Source organism: Aspergillus niger (genome assembly GCF_000002855.4).
Source record: "Aspergillus niger supercontig An07".
In the NCBI taxonomy this organism is placed as follows: Eukaryota; Fungi; Ascomycota; class Eurotiomycetes; order Eurotiales; family Aspergillaceae; genus Aspergillus; species Aspergillus niger.
Window position 1 is genome coordinate 2,128,125 of NT_166523.1, and position 17,733 is coordinate 2,145,857.

The 17,733-nt window shown below is 49.3% G+C and overlaps 7 protein-coding genes across 7 annotated transcripts; 2 read left to right on the forward strand and 5 right to left on the reverse strand.

Annotated features, from left to right (window-relative positions):
- Positions 1 to 596: 596 nt before the first annotated feature.
- An07g09490 (hypothetical protein) lies at positions 597 to 4,473 on the reverse strand (the record flags this gene model as incomplete). The annotated part of the gene is made up of 15 exons (XM_059748707.1): positions 597 to 806; positions 899 to 1,122; positions 1,201 to 1,699; positions 1,830 to 1,941; positions 2,089 to 2,185; positions 2,277 to 2,333; positions 2,504 to 2,588; positions 2,679 to 2,719; positions 3,099 to 3,167; positions 3,294 to 3,410; positions 3,489 to 3,547; positions 3,636 to 3,682; positions 3,774 to 3,809; positions 3,883 to 4,027; positions 4,295 to 4,473. 15 exons carry the CDS (start codon positions 4,471 to 4,473, stop codon positions 597 to 599), a joined length of 1,977 nt encoding a protein of 658 aa, XP_059601090.1.
- A 754-nt stretch (positions 4,474 to 5,227) lies between these two features.
- On the reverse strand, positions 5,228 to 5,977 carry An07g09500 (hypothetical protein; the record flags this gene model as incomplete). Its single annotated transcript, XM_059748708.1, has 5 exons — positions 5,228 to 5,313; positions 5,360 to 5,468; positions 5,555 to 5,582; positions 5,661 to 5,844; positions 5,899 to 5,977. 5 exons carry the CDS (start codon positions 5,975 to 5,977, stop codon positions 5,228 to 5,230), a joined length of 486 nt encoding a protein of 161 aa, XP_059601091.1.
- Positions 5,978 to 6,723: 746 nt separating this feature from the next.
- On the forward strand, positions 6,724 to 7,232 carry An07g09510 (uncharacterized protein; the record flags this gene model as incomplete). The annotated part of the gene is made up of 3 exons (XM_059748709.1): positions 6,724 to 6,727; positions 6,791 to 6,951; positions 7,149 to 7,232. The coding sequence occupies 3 exons, from the start codon at positions 6,724 to 6,726 to the stop codon at positions 7,230 to 7,232; spliced, it is 249 nt and encodes an 82-aa protein (XP_059601092.1).
- An 841-nt stretch (positions 7,233 to 8,073) lies between these two features.
- On the reverse strand, positions 8,074 to 8,870 carry An07g09520 (hypothetical protein; the record flags this gene model as incomplete). The annotated part of the gene is made up of 4 exons (XM_059748710.1): positions 8,074 to 8,204; positions 8,376 to 8,414; positions 8,527 to 8,601; positions 8,678 to 8,870. 4 exons carry the CDS (start codon positions 8,868 to 8,870, stop codon positions 8,074 to 8,076), a joined length of 438 nt encoding a protein of 145 aa, XP_059601093.1.
- A 587-nt stretch (positions 8,871 to 9,457) lies between these two features.
- Positions 9,458 to 10,882, forward strand: An07g09530 (uncharacterized protein; the record flags this gene model as incomplete). The annotated part of the gene is made up of 4 exons (XM_001391990.3): positions 9,458 to 9,577; positions 9,656 to 9,789; positions 9,860 to 10,314; positions 10,377 to 10,882. The coding sequence occupies 4 exons, from the start codon at positions 9,458 to 9,460 to the stop codon at positions 10,880 to 10,882; spliced, it is 1,215 nt and encodes a 404-aa protein (XP_001392027.1).
- A 937-nt stretch (positions 10,883 to 11,819) lies between these two features.
- Positions 11,820 to 14,156, reverse strand: An07g09540 (uncharacterized protein; the record flags this gene model as incomplete). The annotated part of the gene is made up of 3 exons (XM_059748711.1): positions 11,820 to 13,575; positions 13,650 to 13,911; positions 13,985 to 14,156. The coding sequence occupies 3 exons, from the start codon at positions 14,154 to 14,156 to the stop codon at positions 11,820 to 11,822; spliced, it is 2,190 nt and encodes a 729-aa protein (XP_059601094.1).
- A 79-nt stretch (positions 14,157 to 14,235) lies between these two features.
- On the reverse strand, positions 14,236 to 15,792 carry An07g09550 (mitochondrial 37S ribosomal protein uS4m; the record flags this gene model as incomplete). Its single annotated transcript, XM_059748712.1, has 4 exons — positions 14,236 to 15,123; positions 15,201 to 15,364; positions 15,452 to 15,674; positions 15,757 to 15,792. 4 exons carry the CDS (start codon positions 15,790 to 15,792, stop codon positions 14,236 to 14,238), a joined length of 1,311 nt encoding a protein of 436 aa, XP_059601095.1.
- Between the last annotated feature and the right edge of the window lie 1,941 nt (positions 15,793 to 17,733).

Sequence of the window (17,733 nt, forward strand, 5' to 3'; positions counted from 1 at the left end):
TGCAGGACTATCTACTACTCGTTCAACATACACCAGATATAATCACATTATCCTGGTTTATATCGGGTGCTAAATACTCCATGACCTGTACTCTCTTTTCAAATGGGGTATTTCTTTCGGAACGGTATTGACACAAAAAGCCATCGGCGTATTTTGTGAATTGAAGATTACTGGTATGTAGTGGGGCCATGACCGCCGAGCCATGGATGTTTGGAGCTCACTAAACCACGCAGTGGGGCCGATCCAGGGACTGGATACATTCAGAAGTCTCAAAAGGAACGGAGTCCCGGTACGGGTAAACCTACGGTATCTGAGTACTACCCCTGAAATGCTGGAAATACTTAACCCCCTCGGACTAACGTTTCAGAGAATGAGAGCAAATGTGGTATAGAAGTCACCCTGTTAGGAAGGCGTGAGGTCATCGTGGCTGCACGATGTGGTCAGAAATGAGCTGAGAATTCTCCATGCTAAAGTTGCATCAACTATCCAACAGATATCTAAACTATTAATTTGAGTCTGAATAAACCGGGGGATCCGTCATTTTCCCATCCCTTGCATCCCTGGTAAAATGGTCCGTCCAGTCAAATGCTTCGATGCTAATGCCCTACACGGAACTTGGACATATCTTTTGCATCAATCTGCTGCCCATTATCGGAGATTTCTTTCATCATTACCATCGCCATCACTATCAGTCCAGACCAGCCACACTGAGGCTTTGGATTCTGCAGGCTCCGATGTCCACTGCCGATTATTGAGGGCTGCCTGTCAGCTGTGGATAATGAACGGCGGTTGAGTGGACTACGCCCCTCAATGAATGGCCATGAGCAGCCAAAAAAAAAAATACACGTCGAGGTTGGTGGTCTCTATTGATACTCATATATAGCGATCCTCGTTGGACCCGGCAATGGCATCCCGATAGGCTGGTGCTTTTGCACAATCCAGCAACGATTGGCCTTAATTTCGGCACTGGACTGTCGATCCTCGAACGTTTGCTGTCATGACGAGGAAGTAAATCGAGTCCCATCGAAGCGCTGTAGGCTAAGAGCAAGCGGAAAGTCCGGTTGGCATGCTTCTCCTGAGCTTGTAGGTCAGTGTTGTTATTCCCCTTTCTCCAGTAGAGAACTGAGTGTCAACCGGATACGTAAGCGGCAAGCGGTACAGCTGCATATCAACGGGATCCCCACCGTGGAAGATTTCCACCCGAAAGGTTAGTTTGTCTGGGCGGGTCGCTCCCTTCCCCTTCCAGCGTTCCTTGGGACTGTACTATACTCGCTTGGGCGTTAGTCCACTCGGTCACAATCGCTATTGAGAGAGCATTGAGTCGCCTTGGGCTTATTAAAAAACCTGGTCCATTTTCGTTCCGGAGAAACGGAGGTAACGGAGAGCGCACCACACGGACAACGGAGCAGCACGTCCTCTGGTTTTTCCATCCACTTATGCGCCAGTGACCACAGAGCGGGGAATCTTCTGAATGATGATCATCAATATGACCGACCATCGTGCTGGCTGCCTGAGGGAAGGTGCGCGCTGAAGTCCAAAAATATGTGCTGTGGAGGAACCGTGGTGCTGGTGGCGGTTCTCCCCACTTGCGCCCGATCGGAACTCGCAGTTCGGTACGGAGTAAGGTAACCAAACACCCAGAGTTACATCGTCTTGTTTCTTCCCGTATCATCAATTGGAGATTACCATGTTGCCAAAACTCTATATTGCACAACACCAGGCAGTCACAATCTAGACAGAGAAAGAGGTTGCCCGCTTGTGCAAATTGTGTTGCCACTACGTTGCACAGCTATAGAATGCCTTGTAAAGCATTGTGCTAAATGTTTTACCCCCGCCCCTAGTGAGGCCTCCCCGACCCTCTGCAGTCTACACTTGAAATCCATGCGACTATTGAACCGGACCCAAGGATTCAGCCCCCAGTCAGCAAGATTCAAGGAAATCCTAGGGGAAAAAAGCAACTCACTGGATCTTACCCTCTGCAACTCTATTTTATGACGACGGATGATCAGCCTAGGGTTCGCGCCGTAGTGGAGGATTCTCTGGTCCAGGCTAAGGAGCATAAGGCTTTCCTTGGGGGGGTGGCCGGACACGACCTCATTCACCGACTGAGGGTTTAGACGTGGGCGATCTGGCTTCTTGACGGGTATCTTTCTCATCTGAACACGGCTGCCATTTCCGAGGTTGCCTCCAAGACCACAGTCGATACGTTTGTCGATGTGGCAATATACTCCTATTTACTAGTCCCTACCGATTAACTAGTCGAAATGACAGACTACCTAGAGACGGGCTTCCACCACGGAGGCGACCTCGGTATATTAGCTTAGTACGCCATACTAAGCGCGTCGTGCACCATCATCATTTCTAGAGCTCTTAAGACTCAAAACTGAGTTAACTGCCTGTCTTTCATCCGATTGGTTGCTTAATCTACTCGATACCATGGTTGGTCCCTCGACACTTGGATACATGGCCCTTTTTCTTCGCTTTTTCCATTATTCTTCTCAACCGTGGAACCGCGATCTGTGGAAGAAGGCAAGCAAAGCTGAGCCAACCACACCGCGATCACGTTCCACAACAATCAATCTTGGGCGCTGTCAGATTCAGATGACGGCACAGTTCGCATGCGCACAGTGGAATTATTTTCACGTACATGGTACCTACAGATCTGAGGACGATCCCACCTCAACTGGCTGTTGAATGTGACTACCCGCATCTGTGTTACCTCAGCAATAAATATAATGATGCAAAATCACATAACTACCCAACATGGCCCCAACAGCACTCACTAGTTTTCAGGAACTATCGCAATGATATGCAGAAGAGTGCATTGGCCCCATAATCATGCACGGGTCTTGGGTCGGTGATGAGAGGCGCCCTCACCTGTCAGTGTTCAAAGCCCCTAGATTAGTATCCTGACTCTCCACTATCATGGCGCTCGACAGGTCAAATATCCGCCTTATGACTTCAACGGCCAGGGTCAAATCTTGGTTATGGGACCAGTCGGACAAAGAACTGATTTGGTACATGTTGTATTGGGTTAATCTAGACTGACGTTTTCTGCAAATTGATAGTTAATACGGAGTATTATCCGCTACTCTAACCGGCGCAGTTTAGGTCATGACTACGGGCGCGACCATGCTGGAAAGAGCAATCCCGATCCATTGCAATATCTACAGTAAATTACCACTCGCACCAAGCCATGACGGTGTCTACTACTTAGCTTTTTCATCCTGACTCTCTTCGGCTCCTAAGTGATTGGTAACTGGATCTAGACTAGTTCACTGTATGAAGAATACAGAAATGCTGGGGGCGGGCAGTAATAATACTCTTGTTATCGAATATCTCCCTTGAAACAATCGTGAAACCCGCTCTCCAACATCCAACATTGGGCAGAACCGCCTTGTCCGCCATGCCTTCCAAGCCCCCTTCCCCTTCCCCTTATGGTCAGGTGGGCCGAATGACACAGAAACACAGACAAAGTACCTATTTACTCCCATCGCCGCAGGCACCTGCGGGATTTGCTTTTAGGTGTGGTCTGATCACACCCGTCCTCATTGTCAGGCAATACGAAGTTAACAAGTAGTAACTACAGTAGATAGATAGATAGACACAGTAGGAAATACTACACAGTAGTGCACCTTTTTCCTTGGAATTCATGCGACTGGTCATGCCCGATGTGCACTGACTTTATGATATGTAAAAAATCCCCCTCAGCCCAGCAGCGCCACTTGCAAGGCAATTTTCATACATTTCTTTTTCTTTTTCTTTTCTTTTACCTCGATTTCTGCATATGTGTCCAATGACCTGCATCCCTTCAATCAATTAAACCCGCATACAGTAGCTCCTCTCTGCACGGACGCTTCAATTTTCAGCTCCTGCTCCTACTTCGCATTTCCCGGAATGCTCCCGACCCTGAGTGTAGTACTGACTTCGTCTTACCCCGAGTCCGGCTCCCGACATATCCAATGCAGCATTGACACCCGCACAGTCCATCCTTTGACGCAAGGTACTTCCTGTTCCCTTTCCCCTCCTGATTTCCCCATACTATATAGCTTCAATGTCTTCTAAGAAACTAAGCAAGTAGATTCGCCGACGATCTTCCGTAGATAAGTCCATTCCTCCGGCCGTATGATAACCCAGGATCGGGATTGTCGCTGGCCTAACCGTGGTTCGAGCACAAGATAGACTACTATAACCTTGCCGTGCATTTCGGAGTACCCCGTACTAGGTACTTAGTACAGTTATGGACATGTCTGAAAGTGCCAATTCTAAGCATTGATTGGCGGATTCATCTAACCCTATTATTGATTCTGGCTTTCTCACACCAATCAAAATACCTTCATTCTTATGATCCCTGTCTTTGTCAGCGGCATTGGATATAAACCTAACACTATCTCCACTGTGCGGGTTATCGTAAAAACGAGACACGGCAGGGGAAGGGAAAATAAGTACATAGGGTGTAAGTACGTACGTCATTGCTAAAGGAGGGTTTGGGTTTTCGAGACTCGAGTTGTCGGACTAAATTGTTAGACTCGAAGTTATTTTTGATAGATGTTGGGGTTGGATGGTGGTACAATATTCGGGCCCGCTTTCCGTCTAGGGATTTGTTAGCCAAGTACTCTTACTGGGTGAGTGAGTGAGGAGATTTCGCGGTGTTAGTCGCAGAGATGACTTGAATGGGTTAGAGGTTGCTGTCAGGTGTCGATCATGGGCGGATTATCTGGTTAGTTCTTGTGTGGTGAGGAATTTTTGGTCAGCACTTTACTTTGGTTTTGGTTTGTGGGATTGTTTACTCTATGTAGAACTCGGTGTCTTTTTGGGGTATTGTCGTATCCGTTTAGTCTAGATTCCAGGTTCTTATGTTTTGTTCATAGTTCCTATCACCTATTTCGACTGGATAGTGTGTAGCTGGAGATGGTGGTAGGGAATGAAAAGGGCACATGCATCATCGTAGTACTGGACACGTATGCTTGACCATCAGAAATGAATCTGTAACAAAAGTACCCTCTTCCTAGGTGATTTGCTAAATTCACATGCATTGGTTTGAGAAGCTAAGAGGACATTACCACATTGGTGCTGCTATACTTTCGGAGTGGCCGGTGCTGTCACAGATCTAAGCCATCTAGATGTTCGCAGATACCCTAGTGACTTACTACAGTCTGTGATTATTGACTTGACTGATTAAGTAGAATACTTTCATTTATTAACCATACATCATTCCAGTAGAATATCAGATAATATAATGGATCACGATTCCGCGGCAGATAGTCCAGGCATAACCATGGACGGTCTGAACTTCTGCAATGATCTTCAAATCTACCAATATTCTTCATTATGCCTCTAACTACACGACTACACAAACCCACGGTAATGCAATAATTCAGAGAGAGTATACCGTTATTCCATGAACAGAGTAACAAGGCAAGCACATACTCAACAACATATCTTCTCACTATTGCAGAACCAGCATTCTAACCGTGCCAACTTCAACCCCTCTTCTTTTTGATATCATATTGGCTTGGCAGCCTGCTAGCCATTTCTCCATCAATCAACTTACATTCTTCCGAGTATTGATGCCTCTAAAGCTAAGCATATTAACATTACAAGTCGGGGGTCTCTTTCATTTAAACCGCGCAGTTTCCTGCATCTGGACCACATCACACAGCAGTTTCAGCGAGCTGGACATGTTTCCGTAGTTCATACTAAATGGATGATCTCTTTCCGCTCTGATACAGTATGTCACACTACTTTCTCGCCATAACGTCCGCTTGCCCGAGATAATGTCCGCAATTTGTTCCGGGTCGTAGGGGATAAATGAACCAGCATGACCCACAATATGCTGTGCTCCTATGTATGTAATTCATGTAGGATATAGGGGGGATTTCGAGCTTTCCAATGCACGTGTATAATTAGCATATGCGTTTGAGAATGTATCAGTGTTGTGGTACGGGCTGGGGCTGTGAATGTTAACAGGATTCATGGTAAATGAGGGATCCCAAATAGATATGGAAGAAGTCAAAGTATATTATCTTCGAGATATTTCTTTTTACAGCTCAGTAGATAATGCGCCTACCTAATTACGGCATCGTAGACCCCTTCATCTTTCGCACTATTGGCATCTATGAAGCCTGGGCATGTCTGGCGCCAAGTCTATGTCTTAGGTAATAGGTAAATTTAGCTGAGACTTGCCAGAATGTAACATTAGCTGATGACAAGACTTAGCATTTGTCTTAGCCTAACTAATCCCTCTGGAGAGGCCCTATGGCCCGTGGGCTGCATAGGATTGGAGAGTGCTATGGTAGTAGTCTCCAGATCTAGGCCACAGTGAGTATGGAACTGACCCCGCAGTCTCCGATAATTAACCTGGGCTATATTCATACACAAATTGTTTCTTACCTCTATTAAAACACCAAATTGAGCCTAATCTCCTTTCATAGTGCAGTCGTCATTCACCCATTCTCAAATTTCCAGGGCAATAGTAGCCGACTATGGCTCTCCCCGCACGGTACACAAAGACCCAGGCATGCAGGACATAATGTGACACCAACACCACCATGCATGCATAATACCTGCAATAAACATCGATGATGTTGTCGTGCAATGCGAATTACAAATCCCCCCAAGGCTTAGGTGAATCTGTGTTACCCTAACCCATCATACGGCAAAAAGGTGAATACATGCCACTTTTGCTACTTGGTATTTCACCGATACGAGAGACCAACCATCATGGGTAAGTAACAACGCCATTGTAACATACCAAGACCATTTTCACCCGCTAACCAAACTCTATCAGCAAGAGAAACACCCCACTACAACAAACAGAGTTCACAGCTCCCAGAACACAACAAATGGGAAAATAGCCTCTGTTTTCTAGAATACCCCAGAATGCCATTAGGGTTGGCATCCGAGTCAGAGGGAGAAAAACTATTGTCGGGGAGGAGTCCAGAAAAGGCAGTATGTCCTTTTTCCTTCCGTTTCTCAACTCAATTCCCCTCAATGCTACTATGGGGTCTCTTTTTCACTCTTCTGGGTATGGAAATGAAAACGAACGCAAGTTCCAAAATTACAAATTGCAGTAATATAATCCTGGTAATGTCATCGTGATACCTTCCTACTTTGTGACTTACTTCCTCCTCCCAACACCGCTCCAGTTGGGTCAAGGCCACACACAGGCCATGATCTACACATCTGCATCCATCTCACCCGCTGACCCAAAATCTGGAATTCCGGGTTGAACAACTAATCAACTGGACGGAATGGCCCCCAAGATATACTACGCAATTAAGTTCCCGTGTATGCACCCAGCCCTGCTACGCCTTGCTCTCTCTCTCTCTCTCCTGATTCTTTCTTCCATTCTCGGGCTAAGTATTTGACTTACTAAATGGTTACACAGGGAAGCAACTAGTGCCGGTGGGAAGGTCCCCAGTGTGGGAAATCTGGAATTCCATTTCTAGCTCCGTGACGAACCATCTCCGTGCGTAAAGTAATATAGTTACTAATTTGGGTCACCTTCAGCTTATCCACTTTCTCTCGCCACGTTTCGCAAGGGGTCGGTCCCGTCTTGGGCTGAGTTGTGCTGTTTTTGCCGTCTTTCCCTAGGCTGTTGGTCCGTCTATTCCTTTGATGCTCGGATTTGAGGATTGAGCAGTCTACACTATGACTGCATTATGGGCCAATGTTGTGCCTATCTTCTAAATATCTATGTGAAGTATATATCAGCACTGCCTCCTAGGATTCAGAGTCGTGTTTGTCTGATTCGTTTCTGCGCTGTACTGTAGTCTTCTGATTCAGTGTTTACTCTTGGAATATGGCGTTTTCGCCCCATGGCAAGTTATTGATGCTGACAGTATGTAGCCAGAACAGGTTCCATGCACACATTTGATTTGGGGGCGCATCCGTCACTCTTTGCCTCTCACTGCGTTTTATTACTGAAAGCTACACAGTCACATATGTCTTCTCGACACTTCAATCGAGCCCACAACGATCGGAGATCGCGGGCCGTTGATGCTTCGCTACAGTGGGCTCTATCATGATCGCCTCGTTCCGCGCACGGGGCAGTCGAATCGGATTCAAATCCTATATCTCTGCTGGACTCGACTCCGGGTTGTATGACATCAGTTCTAAGCCTGGCCAGCTCCCTCCGTGTGCTAAATTCTCACCAATCGCGTATATGCTAGGGTATCGGCTATCGCGGGAATCCCAAGGCCCTGCAAAGCTCCCGCAGGATTCCTATCGTGGGCCGGATCTTACAAGCGTTCATGCGGATGGAATTCTAGAGGATTAGAATCCTTGCGCGTATATCTGTTGGGTAGTCAATCATTGTCGTTGGCTATCGGCCATCGTGTCAGACTGTCATGCAGTTTGCTGGCCCGTCGCACATGGCTGAGCAGCACGTGGCGCAACGAACTGGCCCCAGGCTGTGTCTTACAGAACTTGTATTGTAAGTATACCAACTTCGAGATGGCTTTTATATCTGGCCCCAACTAACACCGCCATAGTGTAATCGTAGTGAGCGTGGCTTTGGCAGACCCGCATACATGGGGCCAGAATGTATCCATGGCGATGCAGCGTCTGTTTCAGGAATTCTAAGACAAGCGAGGTCGTCTGGAGAGCCCAAAGTCAGTTAAAAGGCTTCGTCTCACCCACATCTGCATTTGGAAAGCAGTGTCAGAAGAGAGACGCGGTGAGCCAGCGTGCTTATCGGATATAAATCCTAGCTCGGGGATCCATAGTAATATGCTTCGGACTTTTGTCCGCATGAGATTCATGGCGGCTCCAAAGTGCCGGTGGTCAACTGCTAATGTAATAGCAATCACTTCTGCTGACCAGGAAAATCCTGTTGCTAAGTTTGGGACAGTACAGACAGTGCACATATTAACATGCTATAACATGCTATCACGCATGTCGCCATACTACCTGAGAGGACGTGACCGCCTAAGCTCAGTGAAATGCTGAGACAGGCTCGGAAAGACACGGAACCCAGTTCTGCCTTAAGCTAAGAGTCGGTCTGGCCAGTGATCGGGTGAACAAAGGCCCGATAAACAGCGAGGGAGTGATGTGGTTGGTTGGCCATGGCGATCAGAGGGCCCGTTCGCCGTAACGAGCTCAATGGCGCGATTGACAAGCTCAATTGATGGGAGAAAGATGAGCCTGTGTGTTGATACTGATAGAAGAGAGAGAGACAATTGAGAGCGTGAGTGAATCGAGGCCAGTAGAAGAATAAAAGAAGCAGCTGTAGGGAAAAGAAGAGGTGTTTGTGTGGTTTGCAGGGGGCCTACACCGGACGGCCCCGAAGGGAAGGGAAGCGGGCTTAGATAAGCCGCCTGCCGAATTCCGCCTAGCCGCAGGGGAAAGTTTGTTCCCAACATCTCCGTTGAGGAAGTTGAAGATAACAGAATCTCCCTTCCTCTCCTCCAGCTCCTCTATACCCTCCCCGGTTGGACCCTCCCTCTCGTCCATCATGTTGTTCCGCGCTGCGGTCCGTCAGTCCGCGCCCTTGAGGCGTCAGGCCCTCACTCCTCTTGCTCGTCGCTCCGTCACCACCGACGCCGCCTCGTCGCATGCTGAAAATGTCCCCCAGGTTCGTTGAGAGCTCCCTGGATATCCCGGATTGACCTCCGCAATGGCCCTGGCTAATGCGATTTCCATCTATCTACAGGAGGATGACAAGCCCTTCACTGTCCGCCTCTCCGACGAGAGCTTCGAGACCTACGAGATCGACCCTCCCCCGTACACCCTGGAGATCACCAAGAAGGAGCTCAAGCAGATGTACTACGACATGGTTTCGATGAGGTATGGCCACCGTTTGGCCCTTTGCTTTTTCTTTCCACAAGCCTCATGCAGAATCTAATCTATCGCTCAGACGCATGGAGATGGCCGCCGACCGTCTTTACAAGGAGAAGAAGATCAGAGGTTTCTGCCACTTGTCTACCGGTCAGGAAGCCGTCGCCACCGGTATCGAGCACGCTATCACCCGCGACGACAAGGTCATCACTGCCTACCGTTGCCACGGTTTCGCCATGATGCGCGGTGGTACCGTCCGCTCCATCATCGGTGAGCTGCTCGGTCGCCGTGAGGGTATCGCCTACGGAAAGGGTGGTTCCATGCACATGTTCGCCCCCAACTTCTACGGCGGTAACGGTATCGTCGGTGCCCAGGTCCCCGTCGGTGCTGGTCTCGCTTTCGCCCAGCAGTACAACGAGGAGCCCACCACCAGTATCGTCCTCTACGGTGACGGTGCCTCCAACCAGGGTCAGGTCTTCGAGGCCTTCAACATGGCCAAGCTGTGGAACCTCCCCGTTCTGTTCGGTTGTGAGAGTAAGTCATAGTCCTCACGCCACTCCATCCAAGACAGCCAAAGCTAATTCCTTTTCTACTAGACAACAAGTACGGTATGGGTACCTCCGCCGCTCGCTCCTCCGCCTTGACCGAGTACTACAAGCGTGGTCAGTACATCCCTGGTATCAAGGTCAACGGCATGGACGTCCTGGCCACCAAGGCCGCCGTCAAGTACGGTAAGGACTGGGCCGTGGCCGGCAACGGCCCCCTGGTCTACGAGTACGTCACCTACCGTTACGGTGGTCACTCCATGTCCGACCCCGGTACCACCTACCGTAGCCGTGAGGAGATCCAGCGCATGCGCAGCACCAACGACCCCATCGCCGGTCTCAAGCAGAAGATCCTCGACTGGAACGTCTGCTCCGAGGACGAGCTCAAGTCCCTCGACAAGGCCGCTCGTGCCCACGTCGACGAGGAGGTCGCCATCGCCGAGAAGATGCCCGCTCCCGAGAACACCTCCCGCATTCTCTTCGAGGACATCTACGTCCGTGGCTCCGAGCCCAAGTGGATGCGTGGTCGCACTGTCGACGAGACCTTCTACTACTAGATATACCCATACCACTCAAATCCAAATCTAGATATGTTTCTTTAAAACACAAGGCTCCCTATTTTCCAGTGTGAAGAATGAAGCTCAGTTGGAAGAACTCTGGATGATGATGACAAGGCGAGAGAAGAAAAAGAAAGAAATAGGAGGAGCGAGTGAGAGGAAGGTCATCCTTTTGTTTTTCTTGTTAAACACAAAAGTTTAGACCGCGCACACACATCACGCACCATACCATTTGGGATTGGCAGGCTCCTACCTACTTACTACGCAAAGGCATCCATACCATGGATATGTTTACTATGTAATTTAGCCCGGGAAATTTTTCTGTTTTTATTTATATTTTTGCATTACTCCAAACCTCATCTTGAAGTTTCAGATTCTCCTAGTATGTCTCTACTCATAATAAAGCATTAAGTCGGGGAATACACCTCTGGAGATCCATTAGATGCCTGTCGGTGGTATTTACTCGGCACTACTTCATACAGATATGGACCTTGGATGTAGTGAAAGTATAGGTAGGTTATATATGTATTGTTTCCCCGAAAGGTCATAGTGAATATATGAGAAATTGAATAGAATGGAAATATGAAAAGAGAAGAGAAAGGATGTCGCCAACAGTCAGTCGGTCAGTCACTCAGTCAAGTCACATATCCGCACTGCAGCATTCAAAGACAATAGGAATCGAAAAGAAAGCTAATAAAAGACATAGGATATAAGATAGTCGACATACTCGTCCATGGGTATCATATGGTGAAATCAAAGGAGGCACGAATATTTAAACAGAAAGCAGGAGGATGTGAATAATATGAGAGAAAAGAAGAACGAGGAAATAAGAAAGAACGAGAGACAGAGAAAGGGTTCTCAAGCAGGAGGATGTGAATAATATGAGAGAAAAGAAGAACGAGGAAATAAGAAAGAACGAGAGACAGAGAAAGGGTTCTCAAGCAGGCTCCTGTCTCAACATCTCAAGGATCATTTCCTGCGTCCGCTGCACCGAGTCCAATTTCTCTTCGAGTGTGGCTCGATCTTTCTCTAGCTCGGCACGCACTTCGGCGCGCATTTCCTGACGGAGCTCATCCTTGAGTTTGTTGATGAAGTCGGATGATAAGTGCGTAAGTCCGGTTTGTGCGACGGAGGCAGGAGGGGCGTTATTGGTAGTTGTGTTGAGTTCCGCTGGTTGAGCGTCCCGGCGTTGTTCGCGAGCACGGGATCTGGAGGGCGACGTCGGTTTTTTGATCGCAGATGAGGTAGGCTGGGTGTTAACCGAGTCGAGGTGACGGTTGAGTTTTCCCAGGGTCTCCAGCATAGCGCTCATCATGGAGTTGTCCGTCCCTGATGGCGGATTATTTGTTGCAGCAGCAGCAGCAGCAGCCGCTGCTGCTGCTACAGTCGTGGATGGCGTCGCCCGCTGTTGTGTCGCAAGCCCATCCGGAACACTAATCGCTGGCGACGGGGTCTGTAGTCCCTGATTCGAAAACATACTGTCGAACCCTGGGGGTAGTCGCACTGTGCTCTGCGATACAGGAGTCACAGGTCCAGGTTGGTGTTGGCTGACAGTAGGAAGTGGGCTTGTTGTGCCTTTCCACTCGTCACTGGGACTCATAGTCCATGTGTCCCATGGCCGGTCTTTCCTCTTTCTCGGTTTGCGCGAATCGCGCTTCTCGATTCGCCGTGCCTCTGCGTCCTCCCATCTCCGCCATGTAGGAATCCATGCGTCCACTGCTGCCCGCCACCGGGGATTCGACAGGTCTTCGCTCGCGTCCGCGCCCTTGTCGCGCTGTTCGTCGAGGAACTTCATCCGCTGTTTTGTAACCAACTCCACTTTACGACGCACCGAATGCCACGAGTATGGGTGTCCCTGGTCCTGCGTAAACTCTTCTGTAACAGTCATCCACCATTTACAGAGATTACTACGCTGTCCGAATTCGCTCGCATGCCGGTTGCAGATATTGAACAACGAGACTTCTTCCAGGGTAGTCAATCGCTTTCCATGCTTGCGCGACCGATCGCCGTTTGGCGCGCCATCGGGATCGTCGTCATGGTCTTCCATTGGATAGGGTCTAACGATACTGGCTGCTGCTGCATGGAGTGCGGCTCGATTAGCCGCGGTGCCGTTAGGCATAATCCCAGCGGTAGTCGTAGGTCTATGTCCGGATTGTCGGGAAATATTCCTTCCCTGAGCTAAATTATCGGGCGATGTGCCGTAGTCGGGATCTGCGAGAGCGTCGGTGTGGGTGGGGTCGCGCGCACCGGGATCCGTATGGTCACTTGCTTCGCTTTCGAGGGCCTCAGTCAGTGGTTGTTGGGATCGCGAATCGATAACGGCTGGTCCAGGTTGGCGTGTTTGCGGGCGTGCCGGTTGGTTATTGTGTTGATTGGAATGGGGATGAGGATGGGAGAGGGGAGTTTGCGGCTGCGGCTGCGGCTGCGGTGGTGTTTGGGAAGGCTGCGGCGACGGGTGTTGTTGCTGATGCTGCTGCTGGGCTATACGAAGATTGGAAGATGACAAGGTGGGAAGAGGTGTTGCGCGCGAGATCATGGAAGGGAGCCATCGTAACCCAGGCACTTGTAGGGAGGACTGAGTAGTGGAGGAGGGGGAGTCGATGCGAGGTCCAGAAGAGGCGGCGGCGGCGTTGGTCGTGGAGCCATGCCAGGGATACATTGACATGGTCTGTGATACTGGACTGTCTGTGCGACTGGCGGGGTATAATAAGGAGGACAATAATCAGAAAAAAGGACGATGAGGATGAAGCAGCAGCAGTGGACGCACTGCCGGCGTGCTGGTGATTGAAGAGGAAAGAAAGAGGAAAAGGAAAGTCGAAGGTCGAAGTCGAAATCGAAATGAAAATTGCTCGGTCGGATTTGCAATTTCGAGGGTTGACAGGCGAAAAGCCCCCGCCGATCGGGGCCCGGCGTGTATTTTTCAGCTGACGGTAAGCCGACCACCACGGTTACTTCCCTTTTGGGCATGTATACAATACATCCATGATAAAATATCGAGTCAAGATGCTGGACAAAAGAGATCGCACAGGCTGTTGTAATTAGTTGAATATACAAAGTGAGGACAATAATATGAAGTGAGGATATATTTCATTGGTGATTTACATTTGTGCTCATCCAGCTCCAACACCGCTGCAACATGACATTGACCCTCGCCTTTCAACAGAGGACCAGACAGATAGATATAGAGATACACGGTGAGCACACCGACAATGCAGAGAAGATCTAAGAAACAACCAAACCAGCGACCCAGTAATACAATAAGACTGTGGAACATGCCCGCAGAACAGCGAAGATAAACCCAAAGAACAAAAACAGATGGGGGCAACTAATTAGTACAAGCATTTCTCATGCATCTACCGCCGTCTCAGGTACCAGTGGTATGCCAGCGCTCCAGTCGCAAGGTTGAAGGGCGATGGAACCTCCGACAAGCCCGGACGAACAACGGGGTGGCGCAGGTAGACGGCCGCACAAGCCTTAGGGTTCACTTCCAGGTAGCGAGGGATCGTGGCAAAGGCGCTCATGAAGTCCCGCGGCCGCCAGGGCGTAGCGTACGGCTTCGAATGATCGATCGGGTTATCACGCATCTGGATAAGGGCACGACGAAGAATCTTGAACTCCTCATCGGTCAACTCGGACGTATCCACCTCCTGTTCGGGGTTCTCAGCAGCCTGGCGGAATGCCTCGGACAGCTTATCGCCGGGCTGAGTCTCGCTGTCTACCTCAGTAGCAGCCTTGGTATCGGTGGACTTCTCGGAGTTGGCAGATGTGGTATCCTGTCTTTCCTTGTTGCCCGACTTCTTCGTCTTCTCTGCCTTCTTGGCCTTGAGCAGCAAAGTCAGCTCGGAAAATTGAGCCTCCAGGTTGTCGGCGAGGACGTTTGAATCAGAGCGAGACAGCACGCGACGGACGGCCTTCTGGAATCCACGCAGCTCCTGCTTCCGCTTGGCGGGAAGCACCGACTTGCTGTCGGCCATGATGTTCTTGGCCTGCGACAGCATAGCCTGCAAGGTCTGGCGCGGGGACTGGACCTCTTGCTTATCCTCCTCCTTGGCCTCACTCTCTTCCTTGGCTTCCTCGGCTTCCTCGGCCTTTTTCTCCGCCTCCTTCTCCGCCTCCTTCTCAGCAACACGAGCCGCGCGCCGGTCGTACTTGTCCTTTGGAGCACCGGTGGCAAACATGACACGCTCGGGTTCGACCTGGAAAAGATCACCAGGGTTGAGCAGGTAACCGGGGTATCTCATCTGTCAAACGTAACCGATCAGCTTTCGATGGCAGCGCTTAAATGAAAAGGACCATGCAGCGTCTCAGGCACACTCACCTTCTTTCCATTGACAGTGACCGCTCCATGAATGACAAATTGCCGCGCCTGCCTCGTACTGCTAGCGAACATAGCCCGGAAGACGGCCACATCCAGCCGGCGCTCTAGGGGAGCAAAAGTCGCCTGTGTATAGGGAAAAGGCCTTTCCAGTTGGTCGGCGTCGGCTTTCTCGTATTTTGAGAGTTTAAGATGCGCGGCTGTGTCAGAACGCGACTCAACACCCATACCACGGCCGGCAGACAAGGCAGAACCATCGTCTTTGGCCAGTTTGGCGGGATCCATGGGCACCACGCTACGAATGCGGGGAGAAAACATGCGCACCCAGTGCTTCTCGGAGACTTGTTCGCCATGATATCCACGGGCTATCGACTTGGCATCCCATTTTTGCTGGAAATGAGTTCGGAACATGGGGTTCTTGACGGAGAACCGCTTCATGTTATATAGGTTCCATTTGCTCCATGATTGCCGGACTTTCTAAGCAAAGCATACCAGAATTAGCAATTGCGGCGAGATGAGCAAGGAGACAGAGCAAGAAAAAAGAAAGAAATGTCCTTACCGGCTTGCTCAGATGCTGGGTCGCCCTGTTCCTCATGATGGCGAGATGGGCAGGGAATGGCCTGCTAGCAGATGTCTTCTTGTCTGTCTCGCTGCCCGTCGGCCTCTTTTCCCATGCATTCCCGGCCGCCCAAAACTTCGCAGATGCACGTGATATCAATCACGTGTGGATATATTACTTTATGCCAACTTTCTGAGGCATCAAGAGCCTTTGATAACAGGCGATTCTGATTGGCGGAACCAAGCTCGCTTGCCATTAGCGTTCTTTCACCGCCTCCACCAGCGGGTATATAATCTTCGCTCGCCCGCCGAACTTTTAGAATCTTTTCTTCTTTCTTTTCTTCATACTTACCTTGTTTGGGTGGCTGCGATCAAGAAGGCGGTCCACCACGGACTGGTCCCTGCATTGCACAGCGCGGCGGAACAATCCGTTCAACGGCCTTCGGGTCATTGACAGGCGTATTCTTTGGCACTCCTCCACTTTGTGGAATCTCATTTCTTTTCATCATTTCTTCGCCTTGCGCGGGGGTATGGAGAAGAGACAACTGTAGAAAGCTGTAGTCAATGTAGTTTGTTGAGTTCCATCAGGGATGCGTGTCAGACAAGTGCCAATAGTATCTTCTATCCTTGGCCTCACTGGAGAGAAGAAGCTCTGCTTGTTGTGCTGAGACGCTACTCGTCGACCCGCCACACACTACGGCTAACTAACTCCCGCTGGGCGTTTAGTTATTACTCCTATTGAGCCACTTCTGTCTAGAATGAGCTTCCTGTAGAATATTCTGGGGCAGGCAATGCTCAAGTCTTTAGTTCCGAACGTCAATTTAATTTCACCTTACTGGTAGGTTATATGTATGTTTCTGTGAATCAGGGAGCCCATATGAGAAGTCAACTGCTTGGTACTGGTTGAATTATATATATCTGACTACCATTCATCCGATGGAGATATACCACGCTTTCCGTGCTTGTAACCGAGCATACTGGAAGGTTGTCAATCCATTGCACACCCAATCCTGCCGGGCGATGTTAGTGGACTGCAGGTGCTGTTTCTGAAGCTAAAACTACATCAGCTCGGTATTATCGCTACTGCTAATGATGCGAATTACCTACGCAGTATCTACTTAGGCAATTTCCCCTCCTGAACTATTCTCACAATCTATCGTTTGTTTTGCTCGCCTCCTATATCTCGGTAAAGACCCAATCTATCTACGTAAATATAATCACAGTTATACCCTTTCCCTCTTTTCAACATATAGTAGCGGCATCCACCGCGCAAGCAAACTAGCAATGGCGGAAGTAGTCTTACATTGAATGACACCCTACTGGGGATAAAGAGGCTGGCAAAGCAGAGTGTGCGCTGTGGAATATATGAGGACTCACGCCATCTTCCATACTAGTAGACAACTAAAACAAAGAAAGCCGGCGTGGGGCGACAGGGTTTATTTGACAACCTGTTTGGGAGCGGATGAAATGAATTGACTGCTGTATATGAGATCTGTTTGCGAATGATGAGAATACTCCCTCTAATTAGTGAACATGAGGATGAGATCCACTTAGGCAGCCATTTGTCCTCGCATATAAACCCCAAGCAATTATGTCTCCTGGTTGAGTCGTCGTCTAGACCACTATTTATCCTGAATATCATCTTAATCATCACATTACACCCCATCAAGCTCCCTCTCACACTATAATAATGATCCGGACACAAGTCTCTTTCATTGCTGAAAACGCCCTCTCGCCTCAGTCGAGGAATATCTCTACATCCTCACCCAAGCCTCGACAAGCGTCTCGAAAACAACCAGCAATACAATCAAAGGTCTGGCTGGCACTGAGATGAGAAATACGATTCGGTGGGCGGTTTAGATGCTTATGAGTATATCAGTGATTGGCATTACTTTAAATAGTCAACCGACTAGAGACTTTTGCATTATCATATTCTATCGTATATCATTACTCAGGTATCGTTGGTATCGTTGTATAA